General features: G+C 36.5%; 1 protein-coding gene across 1 annotated transcript in view; it reads right to left on the bottom strand.

Annotated features, from left to right (window-relative positions):
- The window catches only part of bmp6 (bone morphogenetic protein 6), a 50,951-nt gene extending 35,322 nt beyond the window's left edge, over positions 1-15,629 (bottom strand). Inside the window, exon 1 of the mRNA XM_084102349.1 lies at positions 14,594-15,629. Coding sequence (XP_083958475.1) covers positions 14,594-14,969 — 376 coding nt within the window. The 5' untranslated portion in view covers positions 14,970-15,629. The remainder of the gene's footprint in view (positions 1-14,593) is intronic.
- Positions 15,630-20,063: the final 4,434 nt, after the last annotated feature.

The raw sequence follows: 20,063 nt of genomic DNA, 5'->3' as shown, positions 1-20,063 counted from the left end.
GCAAAGATGAAGTTGACGATCGCCATCTCCGTATGAACGCGCCTATAGAGAGAAATGCACATAAATAGGCCTAATGGATTACATAATCAGAGAGTAGCCTTTTTCTTTTTTCGTTTTGAATTATTTTGTTTAAAGACATTTCAAGCTTTGTGTATTTGATGTATTTGTCATGTCTGTGTGAGGCATACACTGAGTTTCGTTAAGTTAGGATGTGCTCCAGTTCACGTGCAATGCAAGTGACCGCGCGGGCGCCTCCATGATTGTGTGTTATATTTGCTTCTTATTCATTAAATCCAGGCAATTGGTTGATGAAAAATTGATTAAAATTAAGATACAATTTATACAAAACGAAATTCACTTTAAAGAAAGGCTTTCTACAAAACAACTTGATGAAGTGGTCAAAATCATGTCTGACCCGCTCCATGTCTCATATTGCGCATCCTATCTTACTCGGTCGTGCTGTTCACTTTTCATAAATCAACATAGATGAAAAAAAAAAAAAAACATTATAATATTTTAACAAATATGAAACTAAATGCACTTTTTTAATGGCTATAACAGTATAGTAGGCCTACATACTCTCTATTTGTACACATTGCTGCACATTCATTTAATTCTGAATTTTGCACACACAAGTTGAAAGGCATTTGTTCAAATCAAGTTCACGGATAATTGTGCGTGCATTTATTAATCATTATGATACTAAAATCATAACAAAGTAGGCTATGCTATGTACAAAAAATCAGATGAGACCAGAATATGAACGCATTTACACGTTAAGCATTTTCCTCCCATAGAAAACCATTATAAGAACGCTTAATGTGTCTTAATGCAGATTAGAATGTCCCCTTATTATGTCGAAATAACGAGATATTATGTCGATACTAGGCTACTGTGTCCACCGTGGTCTCCTTCTTGATCAGCGGAAACGATTTTTGCTTGTTTGGGATCTGACTGGCCAGCGTATTTGAAAAAGTTAAGCAAACTTTTCTGTCTTTTTGACATTTTCCCCCTGAGTGAAACGATCGAGGCTAACATCAATCTCAACTAGTACAACAAGCGCGCAAGTCATGTGTCACAAACATTGAACACTACACAAACAGTAATTTTATTTTTTTCATTTAGGCAATACATTTTAGTGACACAGGAGGTGCCGGATCCAATAAAAAAGGTTCCGGATCCAATGTCGGAGGTGACGGAACATGTTCCGGCTCAAATTAAGCCCTGGAAATTTCCATCAATGGCGGGGAAAGAGTGAATATAAAGCACATCCTGCAGTTTAGCAAGATTAGGCTGCATTTTATGATAGTCAATTTAACTTACAAAGATTGGTATAATAAAAAAAATCAACCAATTGAATATTTTGTACCGGTTTTTAATTTAATATAATTATACCACCCACCCTGCAACCTACAGTAACCCCAGAACAGCAGGGCCATTTCTAGTCATTTTGGCACCCTAGGTGGTGATTTTCTTTTCAGTTAGGGGGTCAGTTATGGGGTCGGAATGCCTATATTTGGTACAGATAAGATATGGTGCATATTGAGGTATTGTGTGCGGTGTCTCGTGCAACTGTGGCTACCTGTGTGTCTGTGTCTGTGTGAGCATGCCAAGCAGGGAGACCTGTTAGAGCCATCTGTGTGTGCTGCAGCAGGTGTGTGTGAGCTCAGGGCTGGCCAGAGACACAGATTTAGAGGAGGAAGTCTGTGTCAGACAGTAGAGATGGATCTCCCCTAAGGGATCTGATAAATAAGGAAAAAATATCTTTGAAAAAGGAAACGCAGCTGTTTCCAAAGGAGAAGTCAAAATATTGGTGGCTTGCATTCCAGAGCAGAAAGTACAACAGTCAAAGTCTCTCTCTCTTTCTCTTTCTCTCTCTCTTTGTCACTGCGTGTATCCTCTGACATCCACCTCCATAGATTTCTTCCTCCTGGAAACTCTGACATATTCCAAGTCTAACCCGATAATTGATCTCATTGTCAATTAACCCTTTCACACATCACAACTAAGTTTAAAATATGCTGAGCCCTGCAGCATGAGTTTTTTTAAGGCAACCATTATTTTAGAATGTATCACCTTTTTTTTTTTTTTTTTCATGGCAAAGCATCAAACTTGTCATGTGACACACAGCAGCCACAATAGAGAGCAACAGTGCCCGCCCACTTTTTCAGCAGCATTGGTTCCGCATTGGTATATATATATAAACAATAAATTTGAAGTTTTTTGCATATTTGCATACCCTAGTGAACAAAAAAAACCTATGCCAAAATGTATTTAAAATACATATATTTCATACTAAGTATACTACAAATCCATTAAAGGTGCACTGTGTAAGAATTCTGCAGTAAAATATCCAAAAACCACTAGGCCAGTGTTATATATTTTGTTTAGTTGATTACTTACAAAATCCCATATGTTTCCAACTATTTGTAAATCGTGAGAAAATTACGATTTTAACCAAGGAACCGGGACATGTGAGCAGGTGTGAAGGAGTCGCCAGTCAATGGCGTCATATCCGCGTTACCCTCGGTTTCTGCTCGTACTGCCATAGTAACCATGGCGACAGACGTGGACAACTGGGTTACGCCTAGCGGCATGCTCATTCTGTTGTTGTTTGTTCAAACATTTTGGACCATGGCAAGCAGACTTTGAGACAAAAAGAGGACTAAAACGAGGATCAAAATCATTTTCGAGATGCTGAGAGCTCCACGTCCGCGACTAACTTCGACTTGACAGTGGCGTTGCATGTACTTTATTAGACAGGTGAGCAAATATACATAAAACTAATCAATGTTATATAGTTCAACATGATGAAATGTTAGAATATGATCAGTATGTTATTCTAATGTTGATCTAGCTTACTGCTAGTCTCATACAGCCAACAAACTAACACATAGAATAACATTCAACACACTCAAATGCAGTTTAGTGTGATAGTGTAACTGTTAGACCAAGTGAAACAGCGCTGCGTTACCTCACAAGTTTAATGTTGGCATGACACTTTTAAATGGCTACATGGATGTGATCCATCTGACAAGTGATTTATCACGTATCAGATGTTGGTTCTGTGGTATCTTCTCACATCCAATTTAGCAGACTTTAAGTATACCAATTTAGTATACCAAAAGCACAATTGTATGGTATTTATATTAAATACATAAATATGTAAATGTATTTGTAGTATACATAAAATAAATGTATTTCAAATATATTTTACTGTATTTATATATCTCTCACTATTAGTTATAACCCATATACACATATTTATAATCTTTTAGTTGTACAAATGTGGATACTTAATAACCTCCTCATATAATCTCTTATCCCGGTAGCCATCCATTGTTGTTGTAGTTTGCACACGTCTCTGTCTTGTTAAAAGTGCAGTAAGCAATTTCTAAAAAAAAATCGCTGTTGAAAGTGGATCCGACTGAGTACCACAACAGACTTGCCAATCAGCAGTATGGGGCGAATACACTCATGATGTGATAGGAGAGAGAGTGAGCAAGACAAGAAGGAGATTTGAAGAAAGACTTTTGAAAGAGAGATATATGAGAGATATTCTAAAAGAGGTATTGTATCATTCTTTCTTCAGTCGAAAATAAATTAAGGTTTTTGAGGAAAACATTCCAGGATTTTTCTCCATATAGCCTATTGGACTTCAACAGTTATCAACGGGTTGAAGGTCCAAATTGCAGTTTCAATGCAGCTTCAAAGGGTTCTACACGATCCCAGCCGAGAAATAAGGGCCTTATCTGAACTAATCCTTTAACATGCTTTTCATGTTTCTTTTTTTGCATGTTTTGACAATGTAACCTTTGTAGATGACTGATTCAGCACACCACGAGACACTTCATTGTGCTACTGACCATTAAATGAACACACATTCATTGCTGCCTGAAGAAAGCAGTGGAACCATAAATCTAGAGCGCTCACGCATTTCCTATTCACTTGAGGAGGGCATTGGGTGACATTCCGCCACGGGTGGAGAGTGTGTGTTTATATTGTCAGTGAGGGATCGGTTTCTTCCAGAATTGGGTCAATTTGTTTAAAAATACAGGAACTAAATTGTTTTAAAGTGCCCCAATTATGCTATTTTAAAGGTTCACCTTATTTCTCAAAGAGTCTGAAAACAGTTTGTTCGAAGATTCAGTCTCTCTAAACCCCTCCTTTCCGTGAGCCTACTGATTGGTCAGATGGCCCAGTCTGTGATGATTGGTCTACCGCTTACAGCGCGTCAGAGAAATTTCAGCTCCAGAGACTTCCTCAGTGCTTGATACACAGTGATACGAACAGTAATGATGCCGTCGGTTATTAAAAATATTGAATTTAAGCACAAGTCTTTAACCTTTTTAAAGCGCATGCAAAGTGGATGTGCAGCACTGAAAACAGTGTATTCTCGACAACACGAACCAAACTCTTCCAGGCTTCAGCTACAACCAGTGTTTATAGCCCTATTCGGACGGGACTAGTTTTCCAGGGGATCATTAGAAAAATTCATGTTTCACAGACACACTTTGCGATTTTAATCCCATCCGAATCTGCCAAGTCTGTGTTTTCCTCACACAACCTCTGTAAAAATTCCAGGGCAAATTACCTACAAAAATTCCAGGGCAAATTACCTACTGTTTTTCGGCAAACTCAACGGTCCTCAGAGAAATCTAATCCCATCCGAATACGAATTACTGATTTTGTATTATCCTAACGCTTCTCCTCATGTGTTTTTGACCTATCTGAGCTACCGTTTGCATACCGATCTTCGGCATGATTTCATTTAGTTTCAATATGGATGGTACCCGACGAAAAAATGACATATACAATCAATTAAAAAAGAGCCAAATCCCGGAAACTGCAAAGACGGCCCATTTTTAATATCAGTGTCAGGTAAGAGTAAGATACTTTTCAAGATTTCTCTGCTCACTTATTTATTATAAACAGCCACTGCTATACACTTTTTTAAATAAATTAAAATCATATCAACAAATAATACATTAAAAGACATATACGTGATGCACGCACAGCACATGACCTTCTGTAATGGCCACGTCTAGAAAACGCACACTCCCACTTCTGTTATAAACACAGAGATGTTAGTCCCGTCCGAATCGGTATATGAAATCACAGACGTCGAGTAATAAGAATTGCAACTCAAAAGTCGTTTTTGAAAACTAGTCCCGTCCGTATAGGGTTATGAGCGGGTCAAAGTAGACGTTGTTTGCGGGCAGCCATAAACTGGCATTATGCAAATTTGTTGTATTGTTATGTAGGTACATGTAACAGGAAGTGAATTGCTGATGACTCGTTTCAGCAGCGGAATCAATTCTTTCTTTTAGGAAACAATAGCTTTATTTGTCATGCACTTTGATCTTTAAAACTTTGCAGACCTTTTACATTCACAAACAGCTATATTACACACTGAATGAAAGGTGCAATTTGAAGGAAAAAAAAACATAATTGGGGCACTTTATTTACATTAAGTTTTTTACATATTAGTTATTTAACAGTCAGAACCATTTTCAGCATATTAGGCATACAAGTGAATGTGTACATATTTTAAATTATTTGTAAATAGTTCAAATGGATTTGTTTATAATAAATTCTAGAAATTACTATTGTTCTTTATTTTTCTTCATTTGCTTAAATCATTTTAAATGCTTCATTTAAATAATACTATTTAATTAACAAAAAATAACATTTAATTAAATAAAAAAGACCATTAAATTTATGTGAATAATATAATAATTATATAATTAATTAAATTATGCTGAATATCAATATTTGCTATAGTTATACATAAATAATGTTTTCTAGTTTTATATGATGTACTGTGAAATAGGAACAGAGATACTCAGAAACAGGAACAGAACAACCATAATATCACGAGAATTGAAAAAAACAAAAAACAAAAAAAACCTTAAAGAAACAAGGCTTAAATACAAATAACAAACCAATCAATCTTTTTTTTTTACCAACTGACACCCACAGGTACAAAACATCCGTCAACATCTGTCTTAGTTTCAGTTTAGTTTTCATTTGCTTAAATTAAATATCACATCTACTAATATACTAATATAATTCTATTAGCCTACTTAACATCATATTATGGTAACAAATGTTGCATACCTGTAGGTCTGAACCCAGTGGTGACGGCTCAGCTGTGACCTCATCTGGGGGTCAAAGGTTAACCCAGGAGGATTGGCAGGGAGGTCACACTCAGCTGTCCACACATCTCTAACTTTGTGCATAAGATTTTCGCTTTCAAGCACAGACTTGGTTCAAACCTCGGCTTTAAAAGTGTTTGACGTCAGGCCATTGGCACGCTATAGTGAAAAATACTACACATTTGGTTAGGAGGAATAAGCAAGGGGTGACCCCTTATTTCTTCTGTGGTTATCTCGGATGTTGGCGTGACACTTTTAAATGGCTACATGGATGTGATCCATCTGACAAGTGATTTATCATGTAATCAGATGTTGGTTCTGTGGTATCTTCTCACATCCCTATCCATCGGTTTAACAAACACCCTGTTATCTGACAGATTCACAGCCAGAGGCAACGGCACGACAAGTTTTATTGTTCTGAGATCCTTATTCATTCCTCATTCAATATGATTCCTGATAACATGAGATGCTTCAGTCAAAGACAGCAGCTACCTGCAGAGAACGGCACATTCCTCAGGACTGATCGCAGGAACCGGTGGCCGTGAAGGCATGTCTGACGGCTATGGCGTGAGACGCAGAGATAGCATCGGGACTTCACAGCTAAGACTGAAGCAAAGAGGACGTTCCCTGAAAGAAGCTTATCTCCTGACCTCACGATCATCAACTTCAGCGCGTCTGTTTAACCGAGATTAAAACTCACATTCTTTGTCAGATAATCACGGTCCAAAAATGTTTAGTTCAGAGAACGAAGGGATCTGGCCCCAGGCTAAGAGAGAAGAAAAGCAAAAGCCATTTTGTTCATTAATAAATAAATAAATAAATAAATAAATATATATTATTATTTTTTAATGCAACAAAACTAAGAAACCAGTGTTTTTAATGTAAGAAAGGTCCATGTGGACAAAGTCTCTGCAAAATTCTTTTTTTTAAATGCGTTTTAAAGACAAGTATTGTAACTACAAGCTTGCATGCATACATAAACTGCTAAAAGTCAATTTGAAATCAACAGACACTGTTTACTTTATCAATACACATTCCCTTATATATATATATATATATATATATATATTTATATATATATTTTTAAATATTCAGTTTTTGTCAAAAATACATCACATTACAGCGATAATGTTGATTTATCAAATAAAAAAGGAAGCTGTATGGTGTGGGCAATTTTTTATACACACTGCAAAAAATAAATAAATAAATAAATAAATAAATTACTCTGTATTTTTGAGTGGCTTTCCAGTACAAACATCTACAAATTATTAAATCAAGAAACATTTACTTGAGATGCAAGATATTAAGGGCCGGTTCACAGAAAATGCATTTTTGCTGTTAAGTGTGGTCAGTAGAGCAAAAAAAAAAAAAGGTCTGGAGATTTTTTTTAAGTTGAACTTATTTTAGCTTGAGCACCATGTTTTTAGAATGTCACGTTATGCACGGGACGCTGCAAAAGCCGCAAGACATGAGCGCAACGGTTCAAAATGTCCGTCTAGCGTGTGTTTACTGTACATTGAAAAACAATGGAAAATAGTATAGTGGAATGGAAAAATGAGTTCTGTGTGAATGGTTCCTAAGTCTTGTTTTCTAGAAAATGTTCAAAATTAAGTGAGTTTATATTTAAAACAGGAAAAATATCTGTCAATCTGCAAAAAATATCGGCTAATCAATCTTGATTTAAAGGTGCAGTCCGCAGTTTTTCCTCTTTGTCGCCATCTCTGTTCGAAATCTGCAATTGCAGTTATTCGCGGAATTATCAACTTTACGTGCGTTCGGCATGGCACAGCGCGGATGAATCCAATGATTTGAGGAGAATGTGTGGCTGTCAGTCGCTGCGCTGGTGTAGATACTGTCATTCGAAAATGTCGTCTGAACAAGTAAGTAACATCCACTTTTGTTCTGACCAACTAATGTTATGGGGAAAAAAGCATTGCAGTAAATCACGCTGATTAAATCTAACGCTCGCTTATCATATCACGTCAAACCGTGCAAATTATACTTTGTTCTCAAATTGTTAATGTTAACAACATCAGCATTGCGTGACTACATTTATGCCCTCCCGATATTTATCTTTGTTTTCGCATGGGCCGGTTGCAGTGTCTTTTTTTCTCCGAAGTCTTTCGCGTTTTACAACGGGTGAATCTCCAGTTGTCACTGCGGTGATTGTCGTTTGAACCTTTCTGGTCCGCCATCAAATTGATAAGTTTAATTATATCAAGTGCTGCGAGAAAAGGCTATAAATCACCACCTCCAACATCCTCACACGCAATATAGCCTACTAGCCGAGACACCTTCTTTATGTGTACAGATTAGACGTAATGACGCAAAGACATGCTCGAATTTCCCGCGGAAATCCACCAGTACCACTGGAATTAAATACATTATTACAAGCTTACCATTTTGAATCGAGCTAAGGCAAGCAGATAGTTTTGAACAACTGGCTGGTTATGTACTTGCTCAAAAATTTATTTGGGTTAAAAATTTATTTTAACCCAAAAAAGCTACAGACTGCAGCTTTAAGAATGCTTAGATATTTTACAGGAAAAGCAAGACAAAAATACTGAGCAAGAAAATCATTTTTGAAGTTTTTATTATTAATTGGCGTATTCGTTTTTAGTAGCCTCACACACAATCTGCACAAGTTATGCACAAAATCCCGCCTCTTGTATGTTTGTTTATTAAAGCTGCAGTACGGAAGATTTGGCCCTTTTAAAAATAATGTTAAAAAATAATGATATGCCTTCTGAGGCATAAAATTGCAAGTTACTCAAGGAGGAACAATGATGGTATCATTTTATCAGAGTCACTAACAACAGCAGGTACATGTCTGTTCATTTGATTAATTGAAAATGATTTAAACTAAAGAACATTAAAAAAGTTAGACAACACTGACATTATATATAACGATTGCTAGATATCTACCTGTCGAGAAAAAAGGCCATCTTTGGGTAAATTTTAAACCCTTTGTCTAGGAGCTGTCGCTATCTCTGAAAAGCAGTCTGATATTGATACGAGTTGTATTACGGAGTTTGTCCTTTTTTCTTTTAACAATCCATTGTGTTAATAATGATGCCCTATAGTCAGAGGTGCACATAACTGGTGTGCATAAATGGTAAAAAATTTAAACGATGCGCTTTATAGTACCAACATTTTTTGGGGGACAGGGACACGTTTAGTTCCTTGAGTAGGAATAATTTGTGACGAATCTGGCCTCTTCTTCCGTGTTTAGAATCGTTTGAATGTGTAAATTGGCAAGACAAAACACATCCAAATGATAACCTTTGACTCTATGATGGTTAAACTTAGCATTTAAACCGAAAATCACATGCGTGCCGAACCATGGGGCTATGGATCACGGTTCAACTGCGATCCGTTGCAACCCTAATAATTAATGAACACACTTATCATCATGATACTATCTTACCAGAGATGGAGAAAAATCCTACTCCAGAAACTAAACGTGTCCCTGTTTCTCTGAGAGAGAGGTGCGTTTTAGACAGCGCTCAAAAAACGAATTGATTCCTCTTTCGCGTTTACTTGCGCTTGAACGGACACATACACACAAAATTATGTCAAAATACCCGTCTCTGCAAGTATTCTCTCGGTTATGTTATATGTGAACAGCTGAGAAAGAAACCGGATGTGTATCAGTATATTTGGTCCGTGCATTCGGTCTTAAAGTGACAGTAGCCTAATATTCCTGATGTTGTCTAAGTCATTAATGTTAATAAAATAAAATAAAACATCATCATCTACCATGTTCGAGAGAAAAGTAGAAAGTGAGGAGAGCAGTCAGAAGGAAAGTGATGATTGAGCTGATGATGATGAGCTTGTAGGATAAGTGTGAGTACCGTGTTGCATTGTGGTCTATGGATCTGGCTGAAGTTTACATGTTGAGTAGACTCGCTCCCTCGGTCAAAATCGAGGGGTCGAGGGTCTGCTCAAATAAACTTCCCTCGCCCACTATACGAAGCTGAATGCACTTCAAAATGGCGGTAGGGATTCCCCCGGGGCAAGTGCTTAGGAAAGTTCACGAGTGTATGTTTAAAAGTGGCCAGAGTTTTGAACTTTCTACTCCTGCATCCTATTCTTCTACAATCCAGAATGGATTGCACAGCTGAAAGGTTTGTGTTTAGCTGCGCCCTCTATTGTTCAGGTGTGAATTTGCCTTTCCTTCAGCCTGAGGCCTATTCATTTCAAGTAACGTAATGCAAAAAGTAACTATAGTGACGCATAAGTTACTTTTTTTAGGGAAAAACACAATATTGTAATGCAATACTTTTAAAAGTAACTTTCTCCAATACTGCCCTCAAAATCCAATCTGACAACTCAAATTATTATAATCATTATCATAAACTTACAATCGGGGTAATTCAAGGAGACAATACTTTTTTGCTTAATTGATAATTGTTCATTTTTAACACAAAATACGACAATATAATGCTGAAACTCTGCTCACAACCCATTTTACTTCTGTAAAGATATATGGCAGTGAATCACAATATTCAAAAAGAAAAACTATTGAGAGGGATTTGATCTATGGGGAATTGATTGGATGATGGTGGTCTCTACATGACAGAGAAAAATTAGAAGGCTAAGAATGTTTTTCAATGGCAAAACAAGTTATATTTTGATGGGTAGAATAACATTCACCAATGAATTGTGCACATAAAGACCAGGTACATGCACTGAGAAAGTAAATAGGTCATTGTCAATTTCACGATGACTAATTTGATAATGTTCTCATATTTGAGTCACTTTGGATGAAAGTTTTAGATAAATTACTACATGTAAATTTGCTAATGAAAGTGCAGTTCCATTTAACACATTTTGCCACACTAAATCCATCCCACAGATTTGCCAATTTTCCTTCAAAGTCAGTGCAAACAAGTGTGCTGATTTGTGTCTGGCCAGTAGTCTCATTTGCTGTGCGTTTTCAACAGTTCTTATCAGTCTGCTGAGTCACCCATGAGAAAATCCCTTTCCTTCTTTACGGAGCTAAAGCATAACTCAAATTCCTTCCTTAATTTCCATGTTAACGCCCGCATGCAGACTAGGAGTGATACAGCCCTCCTGTGTCCGTGAGCCACAGGCTGTCTTTCAGAAGGTCATCTGTGTAGTGCATAACCTGCCAAGATCAAACAATTAATTGATTGATTCCGGCAAACTAATTATGTGATAAAATGTGGGTTTAGAAACATTGTGGTGCAAAACAAACAGCTAAGCCCAGATTTGGAGCTCAGCACACTGAAAGACATTATTAAGAGCGGAAGAGTGAAATGAAAGTGCATTGTGAAATACAGGATTCATAAAGTTATAAGAAGCCAGGATTGTCTAGACCTTGTTAAGCTCCCAAGAAACCCCCTAAAACTCTATGTGTGGGTCACTTTTATTACTTTACAGGCCTAAAGAGAAGCTCTCCTGTGCTCTCCTGGGTGGCTGTTGACTTTGCTAAGTGGGGAAATGACAGCTTGTCTCTATAGTTAAGACGTGTGCCGTGGAAAAGAATGAGTTTGAAATGCGAATGTGTTTGTATGAGAGAGTTATAGGAGGAAATGTGAGTGAACACAAAAGATCCAGGTGGAAAAAAGCAATGATGGACCAAAGGAGAGAAAACAGAAATGCTTTTTTCCCCCATGGATTTTCCCTGGATTACTGGAAGATCCCTCTTATCCAGAAAAAAAAGACAAACACACAATATTACCAGTGCAAACAAGAGATGGGAGTTTCCTCAAAATTCTCTGTGCCAAGAAAAGCTTAGGGTATCCTCTACCCTTCTGTAAACACAGCAAGACTGGTCTGGAAAAACTGGGATTGACATCAAGAGCATTGGATGCTCCTGAATCTGTCACAACGATCCCTCAAACGCAATTCAGTGAACATCTGCTCTCAAATCGCATATGTTTGCATTTATTATAATAACTCAAGTTTTAGAGATTTAAGTGCTGCATTGGAGGGATAGCTTATATAGTAAATAACGATTTCATTTTCGGTCTGTTCCTTACACAAAGTTATTGTAAAGCATCAGAAAACCATCATAAAGCAATATAGCGCACAAGTCTTATGGACCATGTTTATGATGCTTTTTTTTTTTTTATATATATATATATTTGGAAAAGGTCATAGTATGCTTTCAGTGTATATAAAAAAGAGTGTAAACATCCTGCCTAACATTGAGCTTCACAGAAAACAGTCATTTGGGTTTAGAATGATGTGAGTGAATGAAGGTGAGTGAATTGTGACAGAACTGACATGTTTGGGTCAGAATGACAGTAATATTTTTTGGGTTGAAAATGTAGGCTATGTAATAATGGTATACAACATACAGTTTCTCTTTGAGGCAGAAGTCCTGACTACTCAATAAAGCCACACCATAAAAAGGAAATTTGCACTACTGTTTCTAGAGTCATAAGATGACTCACATAGCATGCATTGACTATCCAAATGTTTTTGACAAGCCTGGCTATTTCTGGATGAGTTGCAATACTGGTCAGTTTCTGTATTCCAATATAAACCAATGCTTCCTTTTTCAGCTATATTTGGAGACTAGTCATAGGTGTTCTAGACAGATGACTGCCGTAATTGACCAGAGAAGAAATAACACTTGAGTCATAGGCAAGTCATCCAAAACAAATAATATGACTTACATTGCGAGTCCAGAACAAAACCATATTAAAATACTAATGCAAAATATCCAATAACTGACCGCGTCACTGACACACTGCAAATATGAAAAGCCACTTCAAGCCTGTCTCGGGTAACACACTGTGGTTAGATGATGTGGTATTCTGCTTATTTCAGAAAATGTGGCCAACATGTCAGTCAATGACATGTGTCCATCAAGTGTTCAACTGACTGCAGAAGACGGCTACCAGATCAAGAAAAGAAAAAAAAAAGGGGGGGGGGGGACACATTTATTGTCTTATAAAACAGACAGAAATGAGCTCTGGAATGAACCCAACCAACAACTAGAATGGCGCAACTCACACAAAAGCATCTCTGGCAACTGACCCAACAATTGGCCCATAGCTGCAGTGAGTAGAGCCAGAAGAGTTTTTTTATTGTTATAATTAACTTAATTGGGCAACTCCTGGCCCCTGTAGAGGGAAGTTCACATAAACAAGTGAATCTTGGATGCGAATACTCCCTCCATTAATGAGGTCTGTGTTTACTGAAGCAAACCACACAGAATCCCTGAGCATAAACAGACTTGTGGTCTGACACTGTGCTCAGGGTCACTATGAGCTTGATAGATGTCAGTTAAAAAGTGTTGAAGGGCGATATCCCTCAAAAACCTTTAAAAAAAAAATACTGAGGCTGCACCATGATTCATCTGGTACAGATGGACATATGATGATACTCCAAGGTACTTCACTTACCATGGTATATGAGCAAAATATCAAAGTGCTTGACAATACAATGTGCACTTTAATTAATGTTTTGTGTAGTTATAATAGATAAACAAATTCAACTGCCTTAATCCTGCAAGCTACAGTAAACAATGCCACAGAAAAACCTGAACAAAATCTAAATTTTCACTCCAGGCGGCATAATAAAATAAACTAGATAAAAAAATGTTTGTCAAGACAAACTTTAAAATTGACTTGAGAAAGCCTGACTAGAAAATGTAAAGGTTTTCAGTTTGAAGTAGTTTGAAGTTTAAAGTAGTTTTAAATCTTAGGCAATACAGTCTATCAGAAAACAGACAGACATTTGTTAAGTACGCTAATAGGGGGAATTCTATCATTTTTGGATAAGATTCATTAAAAGGTTTCTTTTATAAAATGTATTTGCCAGCAAAATATTTACAAATGCAGTGGCCACAAAAAGTGCATACTTCACACTTAAAAAATGTGTAAATGTCACAGGTAACAACGTATCAAATACAACAGCAGAAGAACATTCAAGCAAAATGTTTCACAAAAATAAGTTTGTCCGCCTTTAAATGTTTAAAAAAGTAGATGTCCTGCTTAAAATAAAGACAAATATATTTGTTCACTTAGTCCCACACATGCCTGAAATCTGAATGCCATTACACTTGAAATAGGCTACACAGGTGTCCAAGCAGAATAACCATAGGTGTAGCTCATTTAAACTCTCTCTCTCTCTCTCTCTCTATAGCCTATATATATATATATTGTTTCAGCCTATCATTTGAAACTTTACAAACCTCTTTTCGAAATGATTGCCCGAGAAGTGTTTGTGCTATCTTAAAATATTACATGAAAGAACTGAAACACCTTTAAGTCAATTAAATGGTAACATTATTATTTAAATACATTTTTTAATTACTTTAAGGAGGAAATTAATCTGTAAATATGTCATTAGCTGCACAGAATCGGATTGGGTTTGTATGCGACCCGTATCCTTGCGCATCATCTCTAACAAAATAGATACAAGAGTGAAATAGGAAATGTAAAAATTCATCTTACCCAAATTGACAAAACTCATGACCATGTCCGCGTCGTGCAGGAACTCGGTGTCATGAAGTGAAGCTAAAGCGGGTCGTGTGGTGGTAAACAGTGATCTGTACTGATCCACGTCGCTCTTCTCTTCAGTGGACATGCTGTTGTACAGATCCAGCATGAAGAGGGGTGCTGAATTATATTTGCCGCTGTTCAGATGAGGCCTGGGTCTGTGGTTCAGTCCCAGTATGGACAGAATCTCTTTCTGCATCTCTCTTTTCTCCTGATTCCGTAACCTCCGATGTATAAAGTTGGGCTGAAGCTCAGAGCCGTCCAGTACAGAACTACCTGCCAAATATGAGCTCCACAAGAAGCCCAGCAGAGCAAACCAGACGCTTGTCATCTTTACATCCAGTCTGTGATGATGATGATGATGATAAGGGTGTAATCACTACTAAATATAAAATCACTTGGAAAACAATGTTCTGTCCTCTTCTCCTCTGCTTCACGCCATAGGATCTTAGGTTCTTCAATTGTTCAGAAAATAACCTTTTTCTTATTAAGAACCATTTTGCCTGTATGATCCCCTTGAGATTAAAAGTTTCTTTATGTTACATTATAGGATCTTCAGATCAGTGTGCTGGGTTCTTTATAGCACCAGTACATAGATGGTTTTCTGAAGAACTACAGTATAAAAAAGTTATTGACTGTAAACCAGGTCGTAACTGTAACCTGTCTCTGTAAAACTGTATTATCCTGTGCAAAGCAAATGCAGTTGTCCAGGTAATTTTTCAATTCGCAAAATCTCCATCAATTCTTCGGCGTTATACTTCGTTCCGGACAGAAGACAGCTGGAAAGTTCTGTATGCCCCCTCAAAGTTACTTTGTGTAGGCTATAATTCAAAACGAGGAATAAAGAAAAAGTTATCCGTCACTTCCAAGACAGTTTTTCTTATTATATATTACTATATATGTTCCGTTGAGTTCTTTGATTTAACCACGGGCTAATCCCCACAGAGTAGCCTATGTTTGTAGAGTGGACAGCGCGTCAGTCTCAGAAGCTTTTAAATAACGGGGCTGAAGCAGGTAGACGCGTCTCGAGCCCGCCCCAGTGCGCGCGTCCAGAGGTGGAGCTTTACAAGACAGTTTTAACATCCTCAAACTCGTCTTTACGTACACGTCTACGTGTCTTCTTTTGCATATAAATGACAATATCAGCTCTCATGTCAGGTGTCTATAGTCTGCATACGAGCGACGCGACGCGGCCGTAACGCTCCAGTTCTACTCAACAGTGCAAGATTATAACGTCATGTAGAAAACTCCGTTCATTATAAGAGCAGCTCTTGCGTTTCGTGTTCGTGTTTTAGTTTTGTCGCGCATAATGGAACCGAACGCGCAACTCTCGGAAAAAAAGTAAAACTATTTTAGTTTGTCGCCGTCTTAAAATAGTGACATCTAAAACCAGCGAGATACGCAGTGCGCATCACGCATGTGTACAAGAACGCCTCCTATGAGTATAACTGTCCGTATTGTCCTGCATTGATTATACTGTTAACAGTTTGACCAAGTATTGCATAACGTTCTAGTCCTAGAAGCGTTCTAGTTGTGTTGCGTCGCGCTTTGCGCGCTTGAAGAGTAGACAGTGCTGATGCTGACTAAACTCATTTGACCGATGTTCGCTTGTTATATTGTGAGAGGATGCCATAAATCAAATGAGGCTTAATGTTATTATCCAAGTAATTATTTTTTATAGTTACAGTTATAGTTCTTTCTATAAATGTTACTACAAAATCTTATAACTTGTGCAATGTAAATCGAGCCATTTTATGGCCGAAGCGTGACCCCTAACGACACAGAAAATTACAGCAAGTTGACGAAAACAACAGCACCAAACAGTGCAGTACAGTGGGGTTACCATGTTTTTGGACATGGCACCATGGTAATATCATGTTTTTTGTACATGTACCATGATTGTTTTTGGACTTTAAAGTGCCTCAAAAGGATAGTTCACCCATAATGCAAATTCTGTCATCATTTACTCACCCTTATGTAGTTCCAAACAAGTAGTTTCTTTCTTCTGTTGAACATATTTTAAAGAATGTTGGTAACCAGACAGCTGACAGTAGCCATTGACTTCCATAGTAGGACAAAAAATACTATGACAGAATTTCCATTTTTGGGTGAACTATTCCCTGTTATATCATGGTACATATGGTAATCAGTCAATTGTATTTCTGATATTACAACTGTATGTGATACCACCACGTGTAGCCTACATATTTTGTAAAGGTATATATACAGTATAGCTTTTCTGAATAAAAAATAAAAAATAAAAAAAAGGATAATTGACAAGGCACTGAATCGACTGTATTGTTTTATCTTGTGTGAAATCTTGATCACTTGTCTTTCTCAGGTATTTTTAAAGGAGTTCTCTGATGTTTAAGATTACAGACATCAGACAGATAGACAGCAAACTAGAGATTGTGGTCAGGGTCAGGTGCAGCGCTTTAAAGATGAGACACTCACTGAACTTAGTATAATAAGAGAGAGAGCTTACATGTTTATGTTATGGAGACCGATTTCAGAAAACACACACACATTCACACACTATGTTGTGTCTGGTAAGATTCAGATCGATAAGAGGGCTGAGTGTTGTTATCTCTAAGTGGCTAATCTTATCTAACGGGGCCGAAAAGCATGCATCAAAGACCAGAGATGCAAACCAATCTCAGCCACCCCCTTCCCTTCCCTTCATCAGTCCAATCACTGATAGCCCATCACTCACACACACACACACACACTTTACGGGGACTTTCCATAGGAATAATGGTTTTTATACTGTACAAACTGTACATTATATCCCCTACACTAACCATACCCCTAAACCTACCCATCACAGAAAACCTTTGGGTTTTTTTTAATAAAAAAATAAAATAAAATAAAAAACATAATTTTGTATGATTTTTAAGCCATTTGGTTTACGAGGACACAGGAAGTGTCCTCATAACCATGTTTATGTTGTAATACCCATGTCATTACACATTTGTGTTATCATAAATCATATATAACACACACACACATCATGTTTTACGGGGACATTCCATAGACATAATGACTTGTATACTGTACAAACTGTATATTATATCGCTAACCTACCCATAACAGAAAACTTGCTACATTTTTATATTTGCAAAAAACATCACTTAGTATGATTTATAAGCTGTTTTCCTCATGGGGACCAAAAATGTCCCCAAAAGGATAAGAATTTTGGATATTGCCATTATTGTGAGGACATTTTGTCCCCATAACGTAGGGTTTACCAGGACCACAAATATACATAGCCTACACACACTGGCACTTGTGGTTTACTGGTACTCTCCATAGGCATAATGGTTTTTATACAGAGCTAATCAAATATTTTATCTCCTAACCCTAACCATCACAGAAAACTTATGCCATTTTTTGAATTTCCAAAAAAAAAAAAAAAAAAAAAAAAAAAAAAAAAAAAACTGTTTATTATGTTTTTTAATCCTTTTGGTTTACATTAAGTTTTAAAGCTTGGTTGTCATGACAAAATAATGTCTAAAACCCTAAAATAACTCTGAATGATGAGAATTAAACAACGTTGAAGCAAAAATAAGTTTTAAAAGAAGAGTTGGTGCTGGTGCTTTTATAAAAATCCTCCATAAATTGGCCCCCTTCACTTCCATCATAAGTGCCTCACCATAACCTTGATTTTTGCTTTTTGTAGAGTTTTGGAGCAACACGCTACATAATAATAGAATTTTCATTCATGGGTGAAATATTCCTTTAAGAAAGAAAGAATTTTAAGCTGTGAGAGAAAACAGAGACTGACAAGATAAGTGGGATAAGAGAGATAAAAGCTGAGCATTCCTGTGCAAATGTATTTCTATCAGTAGCTGAAAGTGTTAAACACACACTCGCACACAACCATTAGACAATGTGTGTGCACAGCATGTCACTGCACCTATTCTGTTCATGGTAATGATAACTTTAACATAAATGGCTGTAAGTGACTTGACAAGATCAAAAAATGGTACATTTATTTCAGGGGATCCGATCACAGAAATGATGAGAGTCAAAGACATTAAGGAATGCAAAAGTGCAGCATTCATGTTAGAACTCATCCATTCTTCAAGGGTCAGTCGCTAATCGGCTGTCAGAAGCATGATGAATGACCTGTGCGTGATTCTGTGTGGGGTCAGTTAACACTAACTCTCCTGTCATCATACTGTCTAGACAAAGGCTCACTTTAAAGACACACATGCATATATATATATATATATATATATATATATATATATATGTATGTATATGAAGAGTTCAGATGCAAAAGCCTCTAAGTGCCATCTGAAATTTTCTTCTAGAATGATCATTTTTATCAAGCTTGTATATTTAAGCTCAGTAATTTCACTTAAATGGCAATGAAATGTACCTATGAATTGTCATTTGAGTGCAATTACTGAACTTAAAAATACAAGCTTAATAAAAATGATCATTCTAGAAGAAAATTTCAGATGGCACTTAGAGGCTTTTGCATCTGAACTCTTCATATATATATATATGTATATATATATGTATATATATGTATATATATATGTATATATATACGTATATATATGTATATATATATATATATATATATATATATATATATATATATATATATATATATATAATGTATGTATTATTTTCTGTGTTATTTTGTTTGTTTGCCTGAACCCTCTATGCCCGCAGTAAATGTAAAAGTTTTAACGAAGAACAAATTTTTGAGGGCTGGTAATCAAGTTTGCTGATTTGAGCCCTGTAAAGATGATCAACATTGTGCCCTTACATACAAACAGTAACTAAAACCAAAGCTTTTACTGAAGAACGTACAGTTCTTGAAAAATATGGAATTGTGGTTTATTAATTTAATACAACAATAGAAAGACTTTGAGTCACAACGTTTGAGAACCACTGATCTAGGTTAATGTTGCCGCATTAATATACTATTGTTCATTATCAATATGTTCTAATCACTAATAATGTTATATAATAGCTAATATTAATTTATACAACTTGAAATGTCAAAAATGCATTAGTATATGCATAAATGCATTAACCTAGATGTTGTAAATAAATGTTGTAAAATTTGTAAAAAAAAGTTGTAATGATTGCTAGTTCATGATAAGTAATGCATTCATTAATGTTAACAAATTGAATCTTATTATAAACAGTTAGAAATTCAATTCTTTGGATTTTATTACTACTACTCATACTTGGGTTAGTAATTTGAACAAACTCCTAACCCTAAGTATTTAACTTTTGGAGATATCTTGTCCTGTTTGTGCTCAAGAAATAATGCATCAAATTGTGCAGCTTGAGCAGCAGAGAAGGTGAGCTGTTACATGTCTAAGCAAACTAATTTACGATGTTGATCTGGCAGAATATTATAGATCTTGTGGGTGGGGGCTTGCTGGCTCTTTTGATTTTT

This window comes from Abramis brama (assembly GCF_963993115.1).
Source record: "Abramis brama genome assembly, chromosome: 24".
Taxonomy (NCBI): domain Eukaryota; kingdom Metazoa; phylum Chordata; class Actinopteri; order Cypriniformes; family Leuciscidae; genus Abramis; species Abramis brama.
The sequence above is the reverse complement of the archived record's forward strand: the minus strand, read 5'-3'. Positions and strand labels throughout refer to the sequence as shown.